The 23,102-nt window shown below is 40.1% G+C and overlaps 1 protein-coding gene across 1 annotated transcript in view; it reads right to left on the bottom strand.

The window, feature by feature from the left end:
• Positions 1–23,102, bottom strand: part of PTPRR (protein tyrosine phosphatase receptor type R) — a 152,232-nt gene that overhangs the window by 24,726 nt on the left and 104,404 nt on the right. The window contains exons 7-8 of the mRNA XM_086461953.1: positions 11,103–11,289; positions 4,500–4,584 (exon numbers count right to left, since the gene is read on the bottom strand). Coding sequence (XP_086318079.1) covers positions 4,500–4,584; positions 11,103–11,289 — 272 coding nt within the window. The remainder of the gene's footprint in view (positions 1–4,499; positions 4,585–11,102; positions 11,290–23,102) is intronic.

Genomic DNA, 23,102 nt, shown 5'->3' with positions numbered 1-23,102 from the left:
CTGGAGGAATAAGAGGGTGTTAAAGGGGCTTTAGCTTGTCCCCGTGAGACCGCCTGGTCAAAGGAACAAGTGGGGCTATATGGTGGCACTGCTGGACAGCCTCCCCCACTGCCATTGATACTGGAGGTTCATCTACTCCACGAACGCCACTTTGACATGAAGACCCAGGGCTTTGTCCCACTGCAAAGGCTGTATTCGTTGTACAGTGGGTATGATGTGCTGTGGTCATTTTTTCTTCTTCTATTTCAACTGCTACTGTGTCTGAATTCTTGAGGGCATGGGTATGTCAGCATTTGTAGCATTTCCAAGACAAGTAATTCGTTACTCCTAGTCCAGTTCAAGTTGCTTTACCAACAGTAGGACTGAAATACTGTGAGAAGGGCTGTCCTTAAGGTATTTCTGTTTCATGAGCAGGAAAGGAAGACGAAAATTTTGTCTGGCAGACTGCTCTCACACTTGCATTGAAACATTTTGAAATTCATTCACCTCTGTTTTGCCTGGGTTTGCTTGCAGTCTATAAATGAATTATGGATACTGGTATTATTTGGTAAGCATTGTAACACAGAATGTGGAAGAATCATACCAGACTGCATTCCCGATCTCTGCCAGGTGAGGAATAAGCTATTAGAGTTGCAAATAATACAACTGCCTCAAAACACCTCGTGTATAAAACACCCACCTGTAAACTATGCATCATTTTTTAATCTCACCTGAATAATTTCCTGTTACTTCTGATATAATCCTTCATTTCTCAATGGAAAACTTAACAGATTTATCATGGTGAGTGCTTCTGCATTTTAAAACATGCTTCGGCATTACAAAACATGCTTCAGCCTTACAAAATAAAGTTTCATTCATGCAAAGGTTATCTTTCTTATCTACTAAAAATAAGGTCTGCCTAATATGTATTTATATTTTAACTATGCAGCCTAATATAGATTAATTACTATAATACTAGCTATTTATGAATATAATAGGTGTTATGATACTGGTGACCACAACTAGGACACATTTGGTTGACTCACATGGATATACAAAAGTGCTTTGATGAACCCATACTGAATTCCACTAAGAGTTTTTCTCCTTCTGCTTTGCAAATAGTACTTTTTTTCTTTAGTCTGAAAGCCTGTTGGTGATCCTATTGCCTCCATTAGGGAGCAGGACTGGAGCAAACATGACTGTTTGTAGTCAGGACTGTAGTGCAAGAGAGCTTGAAAATTCTTAACATCAAGAGAATGGCTTTCCAGCATCTGTCTATAAGCATGCGTAATAAAGTGCTTTGTTCATATGATTTAGATTTAACTTTCCCCTTGTCTTTTGCTGCAGTGCCAGAGCCAGTTTTAACACAAGCACTTCAGGCCACAGCTTGTGGATTTGTGGGTCTGACCCACAAGTGCTTTCTACCTCCATGTTACTGTGAATCTCCTGTTCTGCCACGAGTGTTTTCATGTGGGCTTTGGCCCTGACGGTACACTTCAGAAAGGGGTAAGGAACAACATCCAGGTACCTTGGATGTATTGCACACATGAAGATACCCACCGAATAGTGTTAAGCCACTTGCTGCTTTGTAAGCAAGAGCCCACACCTGCTTTGAAGCACCACGGGAATTCTGCTTCTGCTCTGAGGTGTAAAAGTGAGATAGGAAGGGAAAAAGATACAGAGCTTTGAAGCTGAGGTCCTGCTGCGGGGACATGTAGTGGGGGCTGCAGCAGACAAGCAGGCAAAGGTGGAGATGTGGAGTAAGAGGATGAGGAGGGAGCAGCAGGGCTGGTGTTCTGCCACAAGGATATGACCGTGATGAGAGACTGGGAAATCTGTATGCAGAATTGGGAACCTGCTCAGAGGGAGTGAGAAACGCTGTAGGTGGGTGGCAGAGGGAATGCAGCTGAAGATATGGAGCGGGGTTTAACAGGACCAGTGGGGTCACAGTCAGGAGGAAGGATGCAGAAACAGTGATTTTAAGGTACTGTTTAGCCACTTGCCTCTGATTCCACACTGTCCCCTTGTTAGTTGTATTAGCATATTATTATAAAGTAAAGAACACTTAGAAAACTTAAAGAGGCATCCTAGTGTTTACACAATAGCATTGGCTATGTTATACTGCAACTGAATCATCTTTCATAGAAATGTAGCATTTCCTGCACTTTATAGTTTTACACATAGAATGATTTTCATTAGGCATTCATTTTATTTCACATGAGTATGCCTGGCTGGGTAGCATCTATTAACATGAACCTGCCCTCATGCACCCTGTCACAGAACTATCTCTTAGAAAATGAGAACATCCTCCACAGCGCAGAGGGTGGAGCTGGCAGGACTGGGCATTTTTAGGAGATAATCCATCAGCTCAAACGTCACTTGTCACCACAGGTGCCCCAATTCAGGAGACACACCCAGCGCTGGGAATGGAAAAGCTGATGTGGGTGTATGAAGCAGCGGGTTGATATCATCTGAGCAGGAAACCAGGAAGGCTGTTCTAATTAATCTCTCAAATCGTTTCCAAACCCTCTCGGACTGGGTGTGGGGTGTGTGGGTATTTATTATGAGCATGTGCCTCAATCCTCAAAATACCTTCTTTGAAAAAGCCTAGTGCTAACACACAACAGACTTTCTAATTTCTGTCAAGGACAGTTACAAAGTGCTTGTCGGTGAGTAGCTGTGGTGCACACCGGCAGCATGCTTGGACTGAAAATGTGCCGTGGAGTTAGCGGCATGTCCCAGCTAACTGGAGGTGAAAACACAAAGGCATGCTGGTTCTCAAAGCTCATCAGAATCAACCACAGCCCAGCTGTCGTGTCCTGATTCAAAACACATGCTGCAGTGAAAGAAGACTCATGGCATTTGCAAGGTGTTGCCGAAGGCGAACCTGATGGTGGCTGGGGCAGCTTGGACGTGAGGTGCTATGGGAAGGGAACACTCCTTCCAAAAATCTGCCCGTCAGGCGGAGGGAGGCTTGACGATATCCTGGCTCCACTGCAGCTGATGGCAAAAGTCCTGCTGTCGTCAAAGGGGTACATCCTGTTGACGCTGGGCCAGACTCTAAGGGACACTAAATTTTCTGATTACTTGGTACATAACTTGAATTCGGTTACTTTCTTTAATTCCCCTCATCATTCCTCAACTGCACCCAGATGCACACAGCTATTGGTTGCAACAGATAAACTAACCTTGAAGACAATGGAAATTTTCCTGGGGGCTGAAGGAAAGCGAGGACTCCACATGAGTTTCTTTTCCAGCTATATATCACATTTCTGAGACTAATCTATGGGCTGAAGGCCATCAGTTTTCATTAATTTGACTGCAAGGCCTTTGTATAATGTGAACAAATTACAACGTCTTCAGGCTCACTGAAAGAAATCTTGTCATTCAAAGTGTGTGAATTTGCCTGATTAACATATAACATAGGCCTACAAGGACATCATAGAGATGATTAGACAACAAGTTTCAAGTTGATAGGATATGCTGTCATTTTAAAAGTATTCTTCATTCCAAACCTAAGCAAAGGGATGTGTTTACATTTTTCTGTGGGAGTGTCCTCCAACATTTTGAATCACTGAACTTTTTCACTTTGGTGATGTCAAAATTTATAAAACCTCAACTATTCATGTCTATATTTAGTGCAATGTTAAAACTCCTGCAACCTAGTTTGAGACTGAACAAAAACCAAAATGAATAATAAAAAAGACATGGAATATCTCATTATCTCCCACAAATGTTAAGAAAATAGTTTCATTTCAGAGAAACATGTATTTTGAAGGAAAACTATTCCACTGAAAAGTTTTCAATCACCTCTAATTATAACAAAGCAATTGTTACTTGGTCAGAAATAAATATTTTGGGCCAATGAAAATACAGAAGCAGTAGGGCAAAGCTGTAGCAAGTTAACAGCAACGATAAGGCAGCACTGTGTGAGAGTGGTTTTCTTACTAATGTAAACAGATTTCCACAAAGCCAACAGGCACATGGAGAATAAAAAAGAAACCACCAGAGGACTTATAAAGATGGAAGTCCACTGCAAGAAAGGATAGAGTGCACTTGTTTTTTTTTTAGTCTGTGCCACTTCATGTTGGGCAGAATCCCAAGTAGCTTGACCCAACCAGAGGAAATTCAGTGACTGCAAGACAGCGTGGGCTGTGATGGAGGCAACAGTCTTGGTCCTTTCGTCCTCCAGATGGGCAGAGCCACTGCGAGACATGGCAGACCTCTCTCCACCCATCTGCCTGAGCTGCCCTCCAGAGAAGACCAGCATGCACCCAGGCTGCATTTCAGTACACGGTTGGGATGCTGCCAAAGTGTGTACCTACTAAGGCATCCAGTGAGAGTTTTGCCTTTGCCAGTCCTACCACACTGGGCTTTTGTTGTCTTTCTACATAGACTATAAATGCACTTATGAATAGATACACAACGATCAAAGATAAAGACAGCTAGATTTTCACAGCAATACATTCTTAAATCAGGACTAAATATCATAGTAGGAAATCATGGGCTAACTCACTTACTTGGCAAAATTGTTTTATAGCGGTTTTTAGTTCCATGACTCGGGATGTCAATTTCTTTGGGATCCACAAAATTCATTGGTATTTCCTATAAAAAAATAAATTTAATCAGATTGGTGTTTCCAAAGGAGCCATGCAGGAAATTATCACCAGAAGGCCATCTGCTGTTACACAACTGTCTTTTGACATCAAAGTTATTAAGAAAAAAAAGTGGTTCCCACCTCAAGCCTGTCAACACCCTTCCTTTAATAAACACCGGGAGTTGCATATTGAAGGGGTGACTTCCAAGGAACACTTCTGATGAATTATTAAAAGCAAAGTTTTTACAGGATTAGGAGAGAGGTTAAAATGAACAATAGTTCCAGAAAAGTAGAGTTGAAAAGTGCAATAATGTAGCAAAAAAGTGCAACATTTTACGTAATTAGGGGAGGAACTGTCAAAATAATTAAATATTAATATATGGTAATTTTTTTTTTTAATTTTGTGCAAAGCCCTTAACAATGTCAGTCAAAGATCTCACTTGCTTTTTATAGAAACCAGTAGAATAAAGTGCCTTAGTTTTTTGCATTCAGTGATTCAAAAGTGTAATAAAAATCTGAAGTTATTTCTCTTGATTCTCATTTTGATCTTTTAGTGACTGATCTGTGTTGTCTTCTTTAAACAAACAGATGTGCAAGTAAGTAATGTGACAGTTTGCTTGAAGTTCTAAAAATATACAAATGATAAACTCTTGATCAACTTAAAATTACTGTTTTTCAAATTGTCACCATGAAAAGTAAAAATCCTCCAATTTTTCATTGAACAAAATGTTTCACTTGATCTAAGGGGGGGGGGGAGAATAATTTTGATTTTGAGATCTCGAAACATTGTTAGTGTTCTTATAGTTGAACAAAAAACAACCCTTTGAAAATGACAAGATCAAACATGTAAGTTTTTTCATCCTGGTTGTGGGGGATGTCTTACCAACCAAAACAATCTGGCAAAATCACATTAGAAAATGCTTCAGAAGACTCAAATCTTCATTTTTTACTGAATCTTTTTGGCCACAATTATATAAATTATCTTGGGTTAAGCGGGAATTTGATCTTCAGTAAATTAATACTTCTACTTAAAAGCACAGTCATTACTAGAGATTTGAAAACTTCATTGCTAGCTTGGGACATTTATCCAAATAGACAGCAGCATATTAAATAGTTGTCTCTTACAGACACACAAGGACATGAGGAGGCACAAAAAGTATGTTCCTACCCTCTTCAGTGCAAACCTCCTTTGACTTGCACCACTGGAAAATTTACTTCAGGATTTTTCTCCTAAATGAGCTGGTTTCTAATTCCACAGGTGTGAGCACAGATGAGATGCACAACCACAGCCCTTCAGACCCAAGCTCTGGTCCTGTCCAGCATGGCTGGCTGCTGCAGGTGTTTTTTAGAAGAATAGGGATGAGGCCTCTAACAGCTTGCCAAGGATGCACCCAACAGCAGATCTCTACATGGGTTCATCAAGCAGGGGACCTACCCTCTTACTTTTCTAGTTGAAGAGAAGGCAAAGTTGAGTAAAATTTAGATGGGTCAAAATGAATTGCTTCGATTCTTTTTTGCTTCCCAACTTGGTTTCTAGACACCTTACTACATGAGGCTGAACTTCTGTGTTGTTTTTTTTTTCTATCTTCTCTGCCTTATGCCCATGTGTTTAGTGGACCTTCTTTATTCTTCCTTTCTCCCTCACTCAGTTTCTTCCTCAGTCTCTTCCTTGCTCTTCAGCTAACTCCTCAAAAATATGGCTCACTGCCTCTTCTTTCAAGCCAGCCAAAGAGTTGCTGCTAAGATACACCTTCCTTGCAGGTACGTTGCCCAATCTTTTTTCAGCTCCCTGTACTGCCATCCATATGATGCCCATACTAAGCACAGGATCTTCCCACTTGTAAGATTCCTGCACAAACCTCATCCCCATGTCTTCAGGTCAAACTGTTTAACCTCTGTCCTGCTGCTGATGCCCCTTACTCCTTCATGGAACTACAAAATGACCTTCCACACCCCCCTCATACCAACCTCTGCCTTTCACACCTTCCCAGTGTGACCTCTGTGAGTCTTTCCCTTGGCCCTTGGAGTCTCAATTGTCCTAACTGGCTCTGGTATGGGCTAGTGGCTGACCACGAGCTTCCCTAGTTCTGTCCTGGCTTTGTATCAACACCACCAGTGCATGGCTTCTGGGTTTCCCTGCTGAACTATATACCAACTGAGAGAGCACAATATGCTAAGCCTATGTTTAATGCGACCCACATCTGTCATCTACAGAGACTGGAAAAAGATGCGTGAGGAAGAGTCCTCTGCCTGCACAACAAGAGATGGTGGTCAGTGGGGCTCTTCAAGCCACCTGGCTGTCTCCCTCTCAATGCTTACTGAAATTTTAAAGTAGTTCATCAGCTGGCGAGTTACTGACAGATGCAGAAACCTCACTGGGTTGACAATAGAAACACATTTCTCTGGGTCAACAAGGTCAATTAATAATATTAATCACTTACATCCTGTAAACACTTTGTAGTCAGTGGGCTCCTCCTAGTAGTAAGTACTTGTGGGGCAAAGGGCAGAGCCAGAAGTCTGACAATACATTGTAGAGCACAGCCACAGACAAGTCACTTATTCTGAAACTGGCTGTGAGAAGCAGGAGATTATTCCAGAAAAAAAAATCAGGATATTGTGGGGATAACATTCCTGCTGAGGTGGGTGAAAATAAGCCCAGCAGGTTGCAAATAGCATGAACATGCAAATTGGCATACAAAGTCTGTAGCTATACAGGCAATATGTATCAATTTGTTTTATTAAACACATAGACATATTATATGTAATTACATAATGACAATATATAAGCTGCACACGTTCACGTGCTCAACTGCACACATGCAATTACAGATGCATATGCATATACGTCTTTGTTCATGAGCTACTTCACCTCTCTGGGTGATACTCTTCCAATAACAGCTATTCTGGCTCACATTAGCCATTAAATGCTGCAACCATTCATGCACTTGAAGAGATCTCTGAAAGCATTCAAGAAAATGTGGCAAAATTTAGGAAAATTTGGATTTCGTTATATTCATCCATTTTTATGAGTACCAAATTTTATAGACGTAACAATCTGGCACTTTCCCATGAGGACTGTATTTTCTGTCATTCCAGTATTTTGGGAATAATGTATTTTTCTGTTCTGTCACGAACTTCAGACATTCTGTCTTATGAATACTAGCAGCTCAGGTTACTAAACAAGTATATGCTAGGCAATTTATGTTTCTTCCTCCTTGCAAATCAAGTATATTCTCCCAAGTAAAAGTAGCCAACCTTTTTGTCAGCATTAAAAAAAAAAAAAAAAAGGGGAAATAGCTCTTTTTCATAATAAGTATTATGGAAAAATTTTTTTTGGTCTCCCTTAACTGTTAACCAAAAAAATTAAATGCTAATTAAACAACTAAAAATAACCCAAAACTGCTCATATTTCAGTTTTCCACTGAAAAATTTGAACATTTCTCCACTTTTTGCACACTTGGAAGGTTTTCATGTGAACTAATAATTTTAGTCTCAAGAAGACTGTCTTATTGTATTTCTTTAGCTAGTTAAAACAAGCTGAGTGAGCAGAACGAGTGAGGGTTATATATTGCGTTCCTTGCATGCCTCAAGTTCCTACTAAAGCTATTATTTGTAGCAAGGAAGATATTAAACAGACACTGTTCAACAGCTTTATCTTAAAACACATTTTATAAAATGGTTTAAAAATGGAATAGACAAGTCATGAGCTTTTCAATAAAATTCTGCGGAAATACTGAATGGCCAAAGTCATGTTGTGCCCCGTGAGGGACAAATAAGATGTGAATCTCTATTCCCCCAAAGCCACGTACAGATGCTCTGTGAGAGGATTTGGGTAAATAGGATTCTACATAAGTGACAAGTTGTCTGTACCAACTGCCTCCTAACATGGGGGCTTTAAGCACGATGAAGTTATTTTTGCTAGCTATCCTGCCTAAGCAGCAGAATGGCAGAGATCCGACGACATAACTGATGATAAAAGTATGCTGGATGCTTCTAAGTTTTTCCCTGTACACTGTCTGACCGATTTTTGGTAAAACAACTGAGGGATTTATTTTTCTTAAGCAAATTATTTTTACTATAAATCATGGCTTTTAAAAAGTGATCAAAGGACTGCTTTGTAGGATGCAATTATTCATAATGAAACCCTATTTTTAGAGTAAGGTGGCACTCATCATCTATTTTATTGACTTACTTGCACAAATTGAAAATAAAATGAAACCCAAGGGATCATGTGCTCTGCCATGTTTAATAAGAACGCAATGGTTTGTATATCTTCATTAGGCCCACAGTATGCTCAAGGTGTTGCATAGGTCTTCCTGCTCTTACATGTCTTGTTATGATACACATTTCTGTGTGGCTCTATTTATTATATTTGATCTATTAAACCAGTCATAAAAAACTTTGCTTGTTTAGTTTAGTTTGTCAACAAGTTGTAAGAGCTAAAAAAGTTACGCTAAGGTTGGGTTGGATTCCTCCTCTCTGACACCTTCTGATAGCAGTTGTAGCAAGGCATCTGAGGGAACTAGAACGAGACAAGCTTCTTTTTGTATTGCACTGGTCATCTCATACTGCTCTTTCAGCATAAAAAATCATGAATAATCACTCCATCTTCACGTTCTTCTTGCTGTCGTGATTTTATAGGCTTCTGTTAGAGCCTCTCACAGTCTCTTTTCTAAGCAGAAGAGTTCTTGTCTATTTAGTATCTGCTGATAAGGAAGCTGCCCTAGTCTGTGGTTATGTTTGCCGTACTTCTGCATGTGCTTTGAGATCAGAACAGCATGCAGTTGTGAATGCAATATAAATTTTTCCAACGTCATAAAGATGTTTTCTATATCATAATCTAGTTCTTTTCCCAAGATTCTTAGCTTTGTATTTCAGAACCCATCAAAGTGTACAAAACTTTTTTCTCTCAAGTGCATAACATTTTATTTATCAACCCTGAATTTCCTCTGCCTCATCGCAATCATAAAATCCTTCTGTTATTTCTTTAAAGTCTATTTTTAGTTTTACTACCCTCGGTAATTCAGTGTTATCATCAAACTTTGACACCTTACTTTATTTTCCTTTTTCCAGATGACTTAAGAGCATCTTGGTCAGCGTCAGCTCCAGAACAGATGCTTCTAGGACTCCACCAGTGACCTCCTTTTACTCTGAGAAGCTACACTGTGTTGATTATTCCCCACTGTATTGCATTTGTTCATATAGCTATTGGCTTCTTTCTTTATTATAATTCCTTCCAATTTCTCTGATTTAAACATCAGATTTCTAGGCCTGCAGTTCTCTGGAGCCCTTCAGAGTTACAGCTGTCCCTCTGATTCCTCAGCTGCTGGGGCCTAAGTGCTACGTTACCCCTGCCCAGTTAATACATCAATAATTGCATACATGAACCCCTTTAGGATTCCTGGGTGAATACTAGCTTGTTCCAGCGAGTAGCTTTTATGAATTTTATTGATTTGTTCTAGAATCTCTTCCATTAATGCCTCAATATCAGACAGATCCTCCAGTGACCTGTTTGAATCTACTCCTGCCACAGAGGCAGGAAATTCCCTAAGTTCTTCTATGGTCAACACAGATGGAAATAATGCAGTCACTTCCCTCCTATTGCTTCAACTTCTCCAAAACCCTTTTCTACCCTTTTGATCATCTATTGATCCTTGTACTCTTTGGTGAGCTTCACGCTTTTGATCTATTTGAAAATGAAGTTATGATTTTTATTTTTTTTTTAATTTAAAACTTTTTTGGCCTGCCTTATTCAGCTTTCACATTCAACTGGCTTCAGTTTATGCTCTGTTATATTTCCCTCGTAAAGACTGTCTCCTTATTTCTGATAGCCTCTTTCATCTGGCTTTTTTTGCAATACCTGTCTTTTTTAGGTTGTCTTAAAGTAATATGTAATAATGTGTTTTCCCTGACTGAGTTTTTCCGCTCTGACTTGTTTCTACCTGGCCACTGTCTTCATTTTAGATTCTTACCCTTTTTAATATTAAATACACTTGTAGGACACTAGTTTTTTTGGTCTTAAGTATCTTAGGCTTGCTGTATGTGGAGTACTTGTTAAAGATACTTTGGACTGGCTGATTGTGGGTGTCCCTGTCTGCTACAAAAAATCATTTATAGTGACAAAAAATTTAGCTTTCAAATTGCAAACATACGTGATGTTTACATGTGGATAAACAAAATCTTCAATCATTACTGTGTTTTCTGTCATCATAGCCTTCATGATCTCTTTGAAACTGTCACAGTGTTACAGTCCTGGCTGTTTGTACTGTAGCTCTAATGTGACATTTATTCCATCTATAACTGGGATTTCAAACTGAGAGGAATCTGTATTATCCGTGGATATAACTGACTTACGTACCTGTCTTTAGTGCATTAACATAAAACACCACCTTGAAACTATCTAATCTGCCCTTCAGAAATGGTTTGTACATTGACATAAAAGTATTGCCCAATTACTTTTTCCCCACAGTTTCTGCTGTGCCAATTATGTCAAAAATCCTCATTTAAAGCTTGTTGTTAAACTCACCATGAATTCTGTTTGAAGTAAATGAGAACACGCAACTGCGTCTCGAAGCTGCTGCCGTGTCAGGACGCGGCCGGCTGACTGTAGGTATTCCATCGCTACTTTTTCTCGTGGGGTTGGCACAGAGACGAAAGGTTCAACACTTCCCAAACTGCTCATATCCAAAGTCAGTGAGACATTGGATCCTCGTCTGCGTTAGAAAATAATTGAAACAGTTATATCAGATATGTGTTACTGTAAGTCATGCAGCCGATCTTGAGTTATTTATGCATCCTGACTTTCTTTGTAGTCCCTGGGAGATTTGGGTATTCAAAGACTGCAAGACTGGTTTCACTGGAAGTACTGGGTGGACAGAAAACCAAGATTTTACATGTGATCATACCTCTTGAATCTAACAACCGATGCTGCAAGAACAATGTGCTAGGGAGCAACTATTTGGATTATTCTTAGAAGTAGAAACTGCTCCCTATATGCTACTTAATCATTATGGATGTCGAATGTGAAAATGGTATCTTAGTAAGGAAGAAATGTTTCAGTGAAGAAAAAGGTGTTATATTTCTGATACACTTAACAACCTGGAAATAAATTCACAGTTATGTCAACTATATGTTTAAGAACATACTCAAATTAAATATACAGAATGGAGGGGAAAAAAGTGACAAAATCATCAGAAATAAGTGGAAAGGCAGTGCAAACATGATGGTGGACAATGTCGCGTGTTAGGCAGAAGGGAGAGGCAGTAAACCACGATAAATGAGCTGCCTCCCAGGAGGAGGAATGGTCACAGCCTTAGAGGGATTATTCAGAAATGCCAAACATCTCTTGCAGGACAATCAAATTCATCAACATTTCACATTTCTACAGGAAAATAAAGTTGGATTTAACACCTTTGAGCTGCGACAATACAAATAAAGCACACTTCTGTGTGCTTGGTACGAGCGCTAATTTTTGTTACTTTTTCCAAACAGCACTTAAGAAAACTGTCTTTTTTCATAGTTTCAACCTACCAATCAAATGTTATCTACTCAACCCTTAACTTCAGGCAATTGATTACAATAAATCTGTGCTCTGTGAATTGTGATGACTAAACACACATTTGTAGGCATTAATCAAAGTTTTTGTGTTTACTAATCACAAATCAGTACTATAAGACTGTAAGATTCAGCTGTCTGAACCAGGCTACCGATGCCCAGCTCAGTGTAAACGTCTCTAATATTTACTGAGCAGATATGCACATATAGAGATATGACAACACAAGTTTAATTCCTTCCTCTGCACATTATTATCTCTGCATTAACGTATACTTAGAGGGAAGTTCTTCAAGCTATGAGTTGCTCTATCATGCTTGGTTATATACAACCACCACCTAAGATCTCCATCTCAAGTCTCTCGTAATAGTCATCCTGCCAGATCAGAATACAACGCTACACCTTGCGCATTTTTAAAATCACATATGCAGTGACGAACCATTTACTGCTTTTATTCTGACACATCTTTGGTGCACTTCCCTTCCTCTCATACATGTCATCAGATCCTTCAGTAATTTTATTTTAAATTAAACCATTTCGATCATGTCAGTCTGCATGAATAGAAATTACTTCAGTCACTCACCTGTCACTTAGCAAAACACAAAGCAACAATGGCCAAGAGACAACACCACCTGGTGGAACAGGTGAATCTCACATTGTGCCACAGTGTCCATAAGCCTATTTCAGCTTAGATGATGGGTGGGTGACAGCAAGAGCTTTGCAGCCTAGGCCCACAGATGGTAACAGTGAGTCAGAGACAGAAGCAGAGGTGGGAGAGGCAAGACAGGGCTGAGGTGGCCGCAGGCAGCTGGCTGCCTCCAGGGTTGGATGGGGACAATTTCTGTTGGCAGAGGGAAGTAGGTGGGGTGTGATTCTGCTGGTTTTGCTAGGAGGTAGGCAGAAGTGAAGTAGCATCCTGAGCAGAAATACCTGGTAACTGATATATGCATGGGCTACCAGTAGTGCTCAGCAGCTCGCTACACACCCTGCATCGTACTGAAGCCCTGGTCGGCGGTACCAGTGCTCATACCACCCAAATCCAGAGCTGTGACAGCTCAGAAAGGTGGGCATGCCATGAGCCAGCTGTGGTGGCTGCTCTCTGCTGGACTCTGCGGGAGGATCCTGGCTCACGTACCCATCCCAGCTCCCCGGGGACAGCCCCCGCCTTCGGGGGAAGCCAGTCCCCCAGCTCCACACTGCTTCTCAAGGAAAACATCCTGTTAGACTGCTTTCTCACAAAAAAACCTCCTGCAAAAGTGCCTCTTCTGACTGCAACTAGCAGTTTATTCCGTCGAAAAAAGCAGTCCCTCAAACAGGTGGCATGTATCGCAAATCCAATCTTTTGAAAACAATCCAGAAATCCACAGAAGAGATGTGCAATGAACCTCTCCAAAACTGCTTAGGCTACCTTTGGTTGAGAAATGGGTAGTGATTTAGATCCAGACATACTTCTGGGAGAGCCTACTGAGATTTCCTAATATAGAGGACAAGTATTCGCATTGTTCAGTAACAAAGTACAGTGAAAACGTTAATATTTTCTTTGGCCTTACATTGTTGTAACTGACAGTCTTGGCAAAAAGGCTATTTCCTTTTTAACAACAACAAAAATTATACCTGTTCTAATTATAACTTTGAGTTTACAGCTTTTACCATTTATGGGGATTATTGATGAATACCAGTGTTGAGAATCAAATAACTCACTTTGGAAAGAAGAAATAGTTTTTAGCTGCATATTCAACACATTAAAAGTTACACACTGGATAAAAAATGAATATAGGGCAGAAAATAACTGCCTAAAGGACAGTGGTCTTTTTTGAAAGTTCATAAGAGGATATACAATAGATAATAGCTCTAAAGATAATTCTTCCACAAAAACAGGCATCCCAAAGAACACTTTTGAAGAAGTATGCTTCAGTTATGAAAATCTTTTCATTAACGCTTATGTTAGCAATAATAGCTACTGCCACTATTAACGTTAATCATGCAGACTTATTTATTGCATTCAAGACCATGCTGAGCAATAGGGCTGAAAACAACATATTGCTTTGTCTTGAAAGACGAAGTAGGGTCTGAACCCATCATGCGCTTGTATGTCCTAATAGAAGATGCTTATAGTCTCAGGTCTTGCTCTGGACTCCTTGGATTCTCTGTGTTCCTCCAACAGTTAAATCCTTCACTTTTTGTAGAAAAGAGTAGAAAGCAAGAACTCTCTTCTCTTTCACTATTTGGGTTGAAAGAGGTAGTGAGCCCACCTTTTCCCACCTTATTGTAGGGACAGCACAAGGCTGGCTACAGAGCAACAAGGAGGTACACCTAAAACAAAGGTGGTTGGTAACTATCTCTTGTCTCCAATAGGTTTTGAATAAGGAAATCACAATTAGACCAGTGACGCTTCAAGTCAGAAAACTCATTTTTCTCGGAGATATATATATATATATGTCCTCACTACATACAGGAATCTTTCCACTTTAAATTAGAGTGCAGGAGCCATACACATGGGTTTTCCCTTATTTCTGAACATTCACAATAGTTTTTTAACTTCTAAATAACTTTATATTCTTTTTGTTCCCCATGTTACAGTCTGGGCCAAATTAGAGAACACTTTATTGTGATACACCTCCCCCAGCATCCCCTCGAAGTTGTGTCTTCATGGGAAGAGCATCATGTGAGGAATCTGAGGAATTGTAAACATTCGTGACAACATTACATTAAAATCAGCACGAGGCTAACTCTTCCGAAGTTTCACCAGCTGGGACAGCCACCTCATTACTGGGTACGTGAATAAGTACAATCAGGAAACCACTTGTGTCTGTGTATTGTCTAGTATCCCAGAGGGGGGTCTTACTACACACTCACAGCCCTCTTTTCAATTGGGTAATAGGAACAAGTCTACTGATGAGAATCCACTGGAGTATTTTTAATAATACATTTATAGAAGCAGATTTTATTACAGACCACGGTTAAAAAAAAAAAAAAAAAAGATTAATGCAATGTTTGTTTGAAAACTCTCAAAAGGAAGCTCCACCTGTCCACCTCAGAGGGCCACCAGGTTACTAAAGCCTATTAATCATTAGTGAGGTCATTTCCAGGTCTTCCCTGACCCTAAAATTAAGCCATAGCTGGTGATTATGAAAATCCAATTACCCGATGCGTTTTCCCAGTTGTTTATTTAAGCTGGGTAACTTCTTTAAATACACATTCCCATGTTTATTCAGCACTCCTGAAAAATGCAACGCCCAGATTCCCGGTGCTCGGCTTTTCATTCTCTCTAGTGGTTTTGGAAGTGGCGATGTGGGCTGCTGCCCTCCAAGAGCCATTGCCCTCCGACCCCGGCATTGCAGGCGCGGGAGGCGCTTCCTTCTGCACCCTCGGCCCTTCGTCGCGCTGCCGAGCTTCTGCGCGGCCCGGGCGGGAGCTGTGTCAGCCGTGCGGGTGGAAGGAAGCCATTAATTAGTGGGAAGAGCAGCGCTGGCTGTGGCTGCTGGGGAGGGAGTTTGCTTTGGGTCCCCAGATCCCGCCTGGACCAGGGGACGCTCCACAGGGCCACTCTCCTTGGGGTTTGCTGCAGGGATGGCGGGCAAAACACAGAGATTACCCTGCACATTTCACTTCTCTAGTGCTCACAGGTTAGGTCTAGGCATGAGTCCTGATTCTCTTCCCTTGCTGGTCCATCTCATCAGCAAATGCACCGAACTCAGGTGGGTTTTGCATTGCTGCAATTGCACTGGGAGAGCACAACTAGGCATGTGGTTTCCACCACTTACCACCTTACCGGTGCCAGACTTCACCTGCTTATCTGGTTTTATCTTTCAGTAGAGTAATACAAAGGAAAATAAATATAAATTGTAAAAAAGGACAATGGAAAAAATATAGGTCTCAGCTTTCCTACTGCTTTTAGCAAAATAGCTAAGCGAAAACATGGTCATGTAGATGAACAAACGTGATATATAAAGATGCGGTGGGCTGTGAAAAGGATGGAAAATCAGAAAAGGACATAATGTTGTTGTCATTAATCCTGTATTTCAATTTAAAATAAATAAAAATAGGATAATGCATAACTCCCATTGACTTCATCAGGAAAAATCAGTGTTGAAAAAAGGAAAAGTAGAAAAGCAGAAATACAGAGGGGTTAAAATAATCTTTGCAAAGGACTGAACTTACTGCCATTTTCTTTCAGCCTTGGGCAAACAGTAACACAGATCTTCTAATATATGACTGAGACATTTCTTCACAAATCCAGATTTATAATATCCATTACAGTCAATCCTCAGAAGGTTAAGACATGACTCTCATTTGAAGTGAAATATAATTCGATAAATTTTAAAGTAACATTCACGGTATTGTTAAATAGTTGCTTCTAACAAGAATAAGAATGGTTTATGTATTTTTCACAAATGCTTATATATGATCCTTGCTCTGTACATTTAGCCTGAAATATATATCATCACTTTGTACTGCTTATATTACTGGATGTCTTGGGAAAGCAGGGCTGAATGAGAATGTGGTTACATTAATGGCTGTGGTAATCTCAGTTTTTTTTCTGACCGTCAGCATACTATATCTCAAACAAGTCTTCAAAGTATGTGGTAAAACTCCATTATTGACCACCTGAACTTGAAAAAAGAAGATTAATTTCTTCCTAGGTCTACATTCTTCTCTTGGAAATATAGAAGTCATAAGTTTCATTTTTCTGTTGTGCTGCAGCAAATATTACGAATATTCTGATAGAAAACTGCACAAGTTCTGATAATATACAATACCCATTAATGTAATTATCCCCTTATTTACTCCTACTTTCAACAAAGGTCAATCAATATCATCAGTATTAGTTTAAGAAAATAATGAATTAAAAATACATTCTGTAATTATGTGAATATCATCCTAAGAAACAAATACTTGCACATAGTACTTCTTGCATATAATGTACACTCCTAGGTGCCCTATGAAGCATTGTCATACAGATGTTATGCTTGGCAGAGCTGTGATGATAACTCAGTTTCCCAAATGATCTCTGCTTCTCCTGCTGAAAATTCTGGGTTGCTGTTGGTCTTCACTTGAACAAGTGCTGCAGCTTTTGGGAACACACCCAGACCTGGGCTTATGGACACTTTTAAACAAACTAAATCTACATCGCACCCAAACTGAAGTACTCAAAAATCAGAAGCTGCGATCAAACAACTACAACAAGGCCAAAGGAGTGTTAGTGTTAGAAGCAGGGCTAACTTAGGTTAGAAACCCAAGGTTCCCTAAATCTGCGTCATTTCTCACGTTACTTTAAGTAATTTTTCAAGCGATTGAAACAGGTACTCTTCTCTAAAGGAAATTACTCTCCAACTGATTTCAAGATTCTGTATTATTTATGTCAATCATTTAATTAAGAAACAACAGAAGAAGAATACAAACTGATTTTGATAGAAAATCTGTAACTATGAATATAAAATGACTGATTTACTTTGCATTAAAGGATAATATGCATTATTCCCAGTCTAAATCGATACAGCCCGATACCTTGAAGGACCTATTCTACTCAGCTTATGTTTGGTCATTTTGGAGCAACTTTCCTGTGCATGAAAATAAAAAACGCAGGACCAGGGTTCCACTTACAGCACTTCGGTGTGCAGGTGGTCAAAACTTGATCTTTCTCCCTCTCCTGCTATCCCCTGACACACCTGCTGCTTAAAACACCAGAAGTCACCTACTGACCTCCTAATCATGCCTAGGAACAGTGGAACTCTTTTTTTCTATAGCCTTCTGGCCTCATTTCCAAAGCCTTATTCCTCTCACAGATTAACCTTCCTCTGGCTCTGATTCCTACTCTCCAGAGAGAAGATCCTGGACAGATAGGTAGATATTAGCCCAATTTTTCCACAAGCATGCTTAGCAATTCAATTGTTAATTACTGATATTTATAATATTTCTACCCTGCCTCACAATCATCTGCACCCAAGACACATCCTGTAGCCATTTGTGTGGGCAGCTCGATCTCACCAACCAGAGGACCTCATTTACAGTGCAGAAGGAGTAATCTGGATATAACATTGAAGCTAATACCTGTCACCAGAAAGCCATAGATGGAAGACTTTTAAGCTCAGGACTTAAGGGAGGCAACAGGATGAAGTATGCTGATCCTATGCATCTTCTTGGAAAGAACATCTGCTGTTTCTGCTACATTTGCTCTATCATGCGGCTCTCCTCATAGTATTCCAGTGTTGCATTATTATTTTTTCCTCACTTATTTGTCAGTTGAGAAACTGATGCTTCTTGCCTCTCACTTAAGGAATGGTTCTGGAAGTGACAACAGCAAGCTGTGTGCCTACTGAAAGAAAAGGAGGGATGTATGGCTGCTCTGAGGCAAAACTTCCAATCCTCTGCAGCTTCCTAACTACCAAAAACCCTCCTGGCAGCACCTGGCAGCATCCCCCAACCATCTCTGAATCTGTAAAAACTGATCAGAAGCCTCAGCCACAAAGTTTAAACAGCTTTTCTGGAAAGCGGAGACACTTCATGTTCCCTCCAGAGGGTCTGACCTTGTTCCCACAGCCATGAGTGAGAGCAGGCCAATACCTCTAACACTAAACTGCAAACAATTCTCAGGATCTACTCACAGCTCAGCATGTCAAAATGAACTGAGGAAACGGTTTTGACAAGTACTTCTGGACTAAGTTTTAAGCAATCAGTATCTGGTTAGGACAGGAATGGCTCAATATCCTGTAAAGGAAAACAGCTGACATGAGAGTAGTTTCAACTTTCCCTCTTTTAATCATGCTTTCTAATGTACTGCCAATTCACTCCTGTTCTGCCCTCGATAAGGCTACACTGCTCAGCTACGGGAACTGACTGTTCAAAAATGCAAAGCTTATACAACCTCCTGTCTTTTCCTGTAGATTATTTCTACAATCAAATTACGTTCTCTCACGCAAACTTCTCTCTCCAATAAAATTTGCATGGTAACATAAAGCTCTATTTCTGATTCATATTCACATATATGTGTTTTCAGCATGAGTGAAAACTGAGTTAAATGTTCAGAAGTAAAAACAAATGAAGATGCTAAGTTGTTGTGTTTATTTGAGCTAGTTTTTTCAAAGAGCTGAATAAATGTTTACTATTTTATGGTTAATTTGCTTTAGATGGTACAGCTTTGATTGAATGCAGTCTTGTTTATTGCTATTATTATCTACTTGCATTACAGCATTGCTCTATTTCATACTGGAGACCTCATTGCACAAACATACTGGATGACCTGTTCTCTCTTCAATTAATGCACACGCTAATTTAAACCAAGCTACAATGAATATAAACAAAATGGATTAAAAGAATAGGGAAAGGGAAAAGATAATGCAGAGGAATAACAATTACCTGCTTGGGCTGCACGGATTAAACAAATGCACAACTTAATGAGCTCAGACAATGCATTTTTTTAAGGTAAGCCAACAAGAAATCTTGAAACACCCCACGTATTCTGTCTGCTGTATCTTTGGCTTGAAAATGAGAAAAAAAAATCAATTTGCAAAATATTTTTTGTCATACTTTTATGAGTCACCCCTCTACGCTTTCAGTTCATAAGTACCTCCATGATGCCTTGGAGGAGCTGTAGCCAAGCACCATCATTTCCCATTTAGATCTCTTGCCCAGGTGCAAAGCCTGATTACTTTTCCCAGCACATGCAAGCCTCACTTCTTTGCTGAGCACTACAGCATGCCGAGAGGGTGCTTGCCTGAAGTATTGAGAGAACTGTAGCCTGCCTAAGAGATCTAATAAATGAGAACAGGGAGGTGCAACACACAGCAATAACTTCTAGGAAGTGGTTTTCTAAGACAACTGAGATTTTTTGCTATTTAGTTGGTCAGCCCTATGGTAAACAAATAAATAATGGACTGATGTTAGATTTTTTAGCTTTTAGATGAAAAAAATGTTTGTGTTTTTTCTTTCTTTTTTTTTTTATAACAGGAGCCTTATCAATGAGTCCATTTATTTTCATGTGTTCCATGCTAATTAATCTTTTAAGCACAAACTCTACCTCCATCCTGTACCTGCTGCTCATTTAAGGAATATAATCCACAACCCTTAAATCCAATCAAGCAAATATATAATCTGTTCAACATTAGTGTCCTTCAATACTTTTTTGAGGCTTCAACCAAAATCAGCTGACTTGGAAAAAGACATGGGTAGGAGTATTCTTAATGTAAATGGGCAGTATCTTCAGACAGTATCAGTAAGAGAAAATTATTTTTTATTGTGACTTGAAGACTAATCAGTACAATGAGTTCTTTCCTGGTGAGTTTGCCATTTGGGAAAGACAGGAAGTAACATCTGGGAAAGAGGCGTTTACTACACCCTGTCAACCTTAAGATAATAAAAAAGCACATTCCTTGTTTATTTGACTTGGTCTTCATTATCTTTAAACCACTGCAAGTGTCACACAGAAGATTTCTAAGCAGACAAATGAATTGTAAGTGCACTTTGAAGAAATTACTGAACAGCAGCAGTTCCTGAAGAATGTAAAACCTCCAGACCCACACCGTTGCTCAACAGAGCTGCGCCATCTATGGACACTTCTAAAGGGAGCCAGCGAAACTGCTGCACTCAGTCACACAGTGGACAAGGCATCTAAGGCTGCCTATACAGACCAAAAATCCTTTTAGCTCACATACTTTGGAAGGTACAGTCCCATTTCCAGAGTGACTTATGTGCTTAAATTATACTACAAATTGATGGGATTTAGGCTTTTAGAGACAGGAACCATATATGCCCATTTAGCTGCTTCTGAAGTTTCCAGAGCTGACACCTAAGCTAGGTATATAAACCTTTCTCTTCCCAGCTTTTTCTTCATGATTCAATTTAGCCATCTGGTTTTCCAGCCTTGCTTTCTATGGCAAAGCTTGCTCAAACGAGTATATTAATGTGCAAACTGCCTGGATTCCCTTTGAAAATGAAGTTTAGGAAATCCACTTAGGCTTGCAATTTGAAATGGAGCAATGCTTGAATGCTTTCAAAAGACAGCTGTAAATGTCTGCATACAAAGGCGTACTTTATCTTGCACTTCAGAGATTAGATAGACCTTTAAAAGAGGTATTAGGACTGCACGGCTGATGAGGAACAGACAGGTAAAAGACCTGGAGCTCCTTTGTACAGACCTCAGCAGATCACTTAAAGGCCACAGCCCTGGCCACTGCCTGCCTTCATCAGAGACGTTCCTATGAGGAAGTGCACAGGCTGGTCTCTAGAGAAGGGAAATGCACTTGTACCTGTGCTGAGAGATGAAGACACGGGCCAGAGCAAAGGCTTTCTGGATCTACTCTTCCTGATACACACCATCAACGAGCCAGTACAGATGGGAAATTTCAGAGTGAAATAATTATAATTGCTTCAGATTCATAGTTCTTTATCAACAAAGGATTCATGGCATTAAGAAACTTGAATCATGTGATTTAAATTCACTTCTATGAATATGAATAGAGGAGGGAAATGTGAGGACTCTGATAAAAGCAGTGTTCCTCTAAATGCACATTGCATTATGAAATGAAGAGAATGGAGGAGAAGTTATATCTGGAAGACAAACCAAACTCCGCCCCAACCCAACCTCCACCCCACCTACCTCAGTACAAACGCTCTCAGCACACAGGGCTCCATACAGCTGATGATTTAACATGAGTTGAATTAACATACATTGAAGGGAGTGATGTAGAAATATGGACGTAAAATTGGTATACTATGTAAGACCAAAGGTTGACCACTAACCTGTTTTCAACAAAGGCCAGCAAGAGGAGGTTTAGGGAAAGAATGCAAGAATAAAGCAAGCAGGAATTACTGATTACTTGATTAACACTGTTACTTATTTTTAGTATCCCCTCCAGCTTCTGGCAATCCGTAGTTTAGGAACATCCTGAACCAAAGGTTGCTTCCACATCCTTTCTTAGCTTTCTTAGCCCAACTTACGACCTCTGCACTGTTCCAGGACAATGAGCTCCGAAGCTGGGAGTCAGGTGACAGTGAACACTAGACATGGGGACTAGAGGGGTATTTAGGCCATCTACATTTGGGAAAATCTTTATGATGAAGCAGAAAACATTTATTTTATTTTAATCTTATCAGTAAATTGCAAATGCATTCTCTGTAGCCAGAGGATTGCCTTTGGGATTAATTACAATACCAGCTTTCTGCTTTTCACAATGCCGCCTTCTTTTACAAACTTATTCAGTATTGTGCTCTGTGGGCCAAATTCTCTTCCCAGATACCTCTAAAAATCCACTGAGGCAAAACAAGCTAAATTGAGCCTAAAGTGAAACAAGACCATGCAAATTGGATTTATTAGTTGTTATGTACTTTCCTGCCGTTCTGATTGTTTTCCTTCATTTGTTGTAAGGCTATGCTGTTACGACCACTATCAAATGCAGGGAAAGGAACTGAAAGCCTCTGGACTATGCAGCAGACCTCCGGTGGAATTTGCTACAATTCAGGAAGGATTTGAGACATTTCGAAGACAGGAGATGCGGCTGCCAGGGGGATGGTAGGAAGCAGAAGCGCCTGCCCTGGCAGAGCGGCAGGCTCAGCTGCCTCTCGTCCAGCACCAGGCCCATCTCTCACTGGCAGTACGGCTTTCCAGGGAGCTCATCCCTGGAAACTAGTCATCCCAAAGCGTGGGGACGGAATTCCCTAGAGAAACATTGTACTTAACGACATTTTTCTGTGTGGGAATTATATACAGTACTTCCCCTTCTGATGCCTATCGCGTATTTGAGCAGTCATTTGAAGTCGCTGTGTTCTGTTTTGCTCCTGTTATCGAATCACAGTATTAACATAACAGGGATAATTATAGCTACCATAAATTAATAACAACAATACACAGAGTTTGTTAAGCATCAAAAGTACATTCTTTTACAGGGAACATAAGGGAAGTCCCTGTCCCAGAAAGAAATATCACTGTTGTAGCTTCTTATAGAGTCCCCTGGTTAGAGAACTGAACAAAGAGTTCAAG

Source organism: Leptosomus discolor, chromosome 1 (assembly GCF_034619465.1).
Source record: "Leptosomus discolor isolate bLepDis1 chromosome 1, bLepDis1.hap2, whole genome shotgun sequence".
Taxonomy (NCBI): Eukaryota; Metazoa; Chordata; class Aves; order Leptosomiformes; family Leptosomidae; genus Leptosomus; species Leptosomus discolor.
This window is presented reverse-complemented; position numbering and strand designations above follow the sequence as displayed.